Genomic DNA, 1,643 nt, shown 5'->3' with positions numbered 1-1,643 from the left:
CAGGACACCCAGGATCTGGAAGGACGAGGGGCTTCCTGAGGCCCCAGGGTGCAGTGGTGTCAGAGCGGGGCTCCCTGGACACTGCATAGTGCGTTGGGGTGTGTCTTCCGGAAGGAGGATGGGCTTCCAGACACCAGGACACACCCCACGTTAGGGAAACCGGCGCCCCGGGCCAGGCCTGCTGCCGTACCCTCTGGGGGAGGTGGTGCGGCCTGGGCATTGGACACACAGACCTCAGCTCAGCAGAGCAGCTTCCTGAGGGCAGATTTGACATCCGTGTTCCTCAGGGAGTAGATGAGGGGGTTCAGGGAGGGCGCTACGGAGGTGTAGATCACAGAGACCACCTTGTCCTTGCCCAGCGAGTATCTGGACGCCGGGCGGATGTAGGTGTAGGTGACGGTGGAGTAGTACAAGGTGACCGCCAGGAGGTGGGAGGAGCAGGTGGAGAAGGCCCGCCGCTTGCCGGCCACTGAGCGGATGCGCAGGACGCCGGCGATGATGCGGACGTAGGAGAGAATGATCACGGCGAAGTTCCCCACAGCCAGGATTATGTCTGCAGCGAAGGCCATCGCTTCATTCAGGCGTGTCGGGGCGCAGGAGAGCTTCAGCAAGGGGGGGATCTCGCAGAAGAAGTGCTGGACCACGTTGGAGTGGCAGAAGGGCAGGCGCAGCAGGAGGCCGGTGTTCACGCTGGTGTTGGCCAGGCTGACTGTCCACACAGCCACGGCCAAGAGCCTGCACGCCCGCGGGTCCATGAGGGTGCTGTAGCGCAGGGGCCAGCAGATGGCCACGTAGCGGTCATAGGCCATGGCGGAGAAGAGCAGTAGCTCAGCCCCCAGGGACCACGTGAAGAAGAAAAGCTGCAGCATGCAGCCCCCGTAGGAGATGGTCCTGTCAGCCACCATGCTCTCCAGCAGCTTAGGCAGGATCGTGCAGGTGCAGAGGACGTCCACCACGGCCAGGTTGCCCAGGAAGAAGTACATGGGGGTGTGCAAGGCAGGGCTGGAGCCAATGACCACCACGATGAGCAGGTTTCCAGAGAGGGCCACCATGTAGAGGAGGAGGAAGGCAGGAAAGAACAGCTTTTCCAGCTGAGGTGTTTCTGAGAATCCCAGAATGAGGAATTCAGTGACCTGCGTCTGGTTCATCACGGCCGCTGGGGGCAGGAACTCTGAGCCTGGCTGTGAAGGAAAGAGGTACTCACTGGTTCACTTTGTTCTGAACATCCTGTCTTGCAAATATGTGTGTGACCCACTTAGAAAGAGAATTTCAAATACTATTTTGGTAATAAAAATGGAGCTTTGTGTCCCTGAAAACTTCGGGGATCAGAGGCGTCACAGAGAAAGCAGCTGCCCCCTGACATGCAGAGAAGCCCCAGTCTTCACCCCTCTCTTCCTGGTGCAAGACTGAGATGGCCATTCACAAAATCACCAGACTTGGAGCCCTGGTCGTTGAGGGCTGGTCTCCCCAGCATCACAGATCACTGAGTACGTGTGGTGTTGGGGGGCTTACGGAGAACCAGGGGACCTGAGCTCTGTGAAGACCGCAAAGATTGTGTTTCCAGCCCGCCCGTCCATTCAGATAGGGTCTGGGAACAGAGGAGGGACGGGAGAGACGGGGAGAAGGGAGCACATGAAATGGGA

The 1,643-nt window shown here is 59.2% G+C and overlaps 1 protein-coding gene across 1 annotated transcript; it reads right to left on the bottom strand.

Moving 5' to 3' along the window:
• Positions 1–239: 239 nt before the first annotated feature.
• On the bottom strand, positions 240–1,148 carry LOC123799994 (olfactory receptor 13G1-like). Its single transcript, XM_045809342.1, has one exon. It carries the CDS (start codon positions 1,146–1,148, stop codon positions 240–242), a length of 909 nt encoding a protein of 302 aa, XP_045665298.1.
• Between the last annotated feature and the right edge of the window lie 495 nt (positions 1,149–1,643).

This window comes from Ursus americanus, chromosome 6 (assembly GCF_024610735.1).
Source record: "Ursus americanus isolate L20-20 chromosome 6, mUrsAme1.1.p, whole genome shotgun sequence".
Taxonomy (NCBI): Eukaryota; Metazoa; Chordata; class Mammalia; order Carnivora; family Ursidae; genus Ursus; species Ursus americanus.
The sequence above is the reverse complement of the archived record's forward strand: the minus strand, read 5'-3'. Positions and strand labels throughout refer to the sequence as shown.

Coding starts and splice junctions, on each gene's coding strand:
- LOC123799994 (XM_045809342.1), bottom strand. CDS start 1,148: ATGAACCAGACGCAGGTCACTGAATTCCTCATTCTGGGATTCTCAGAA.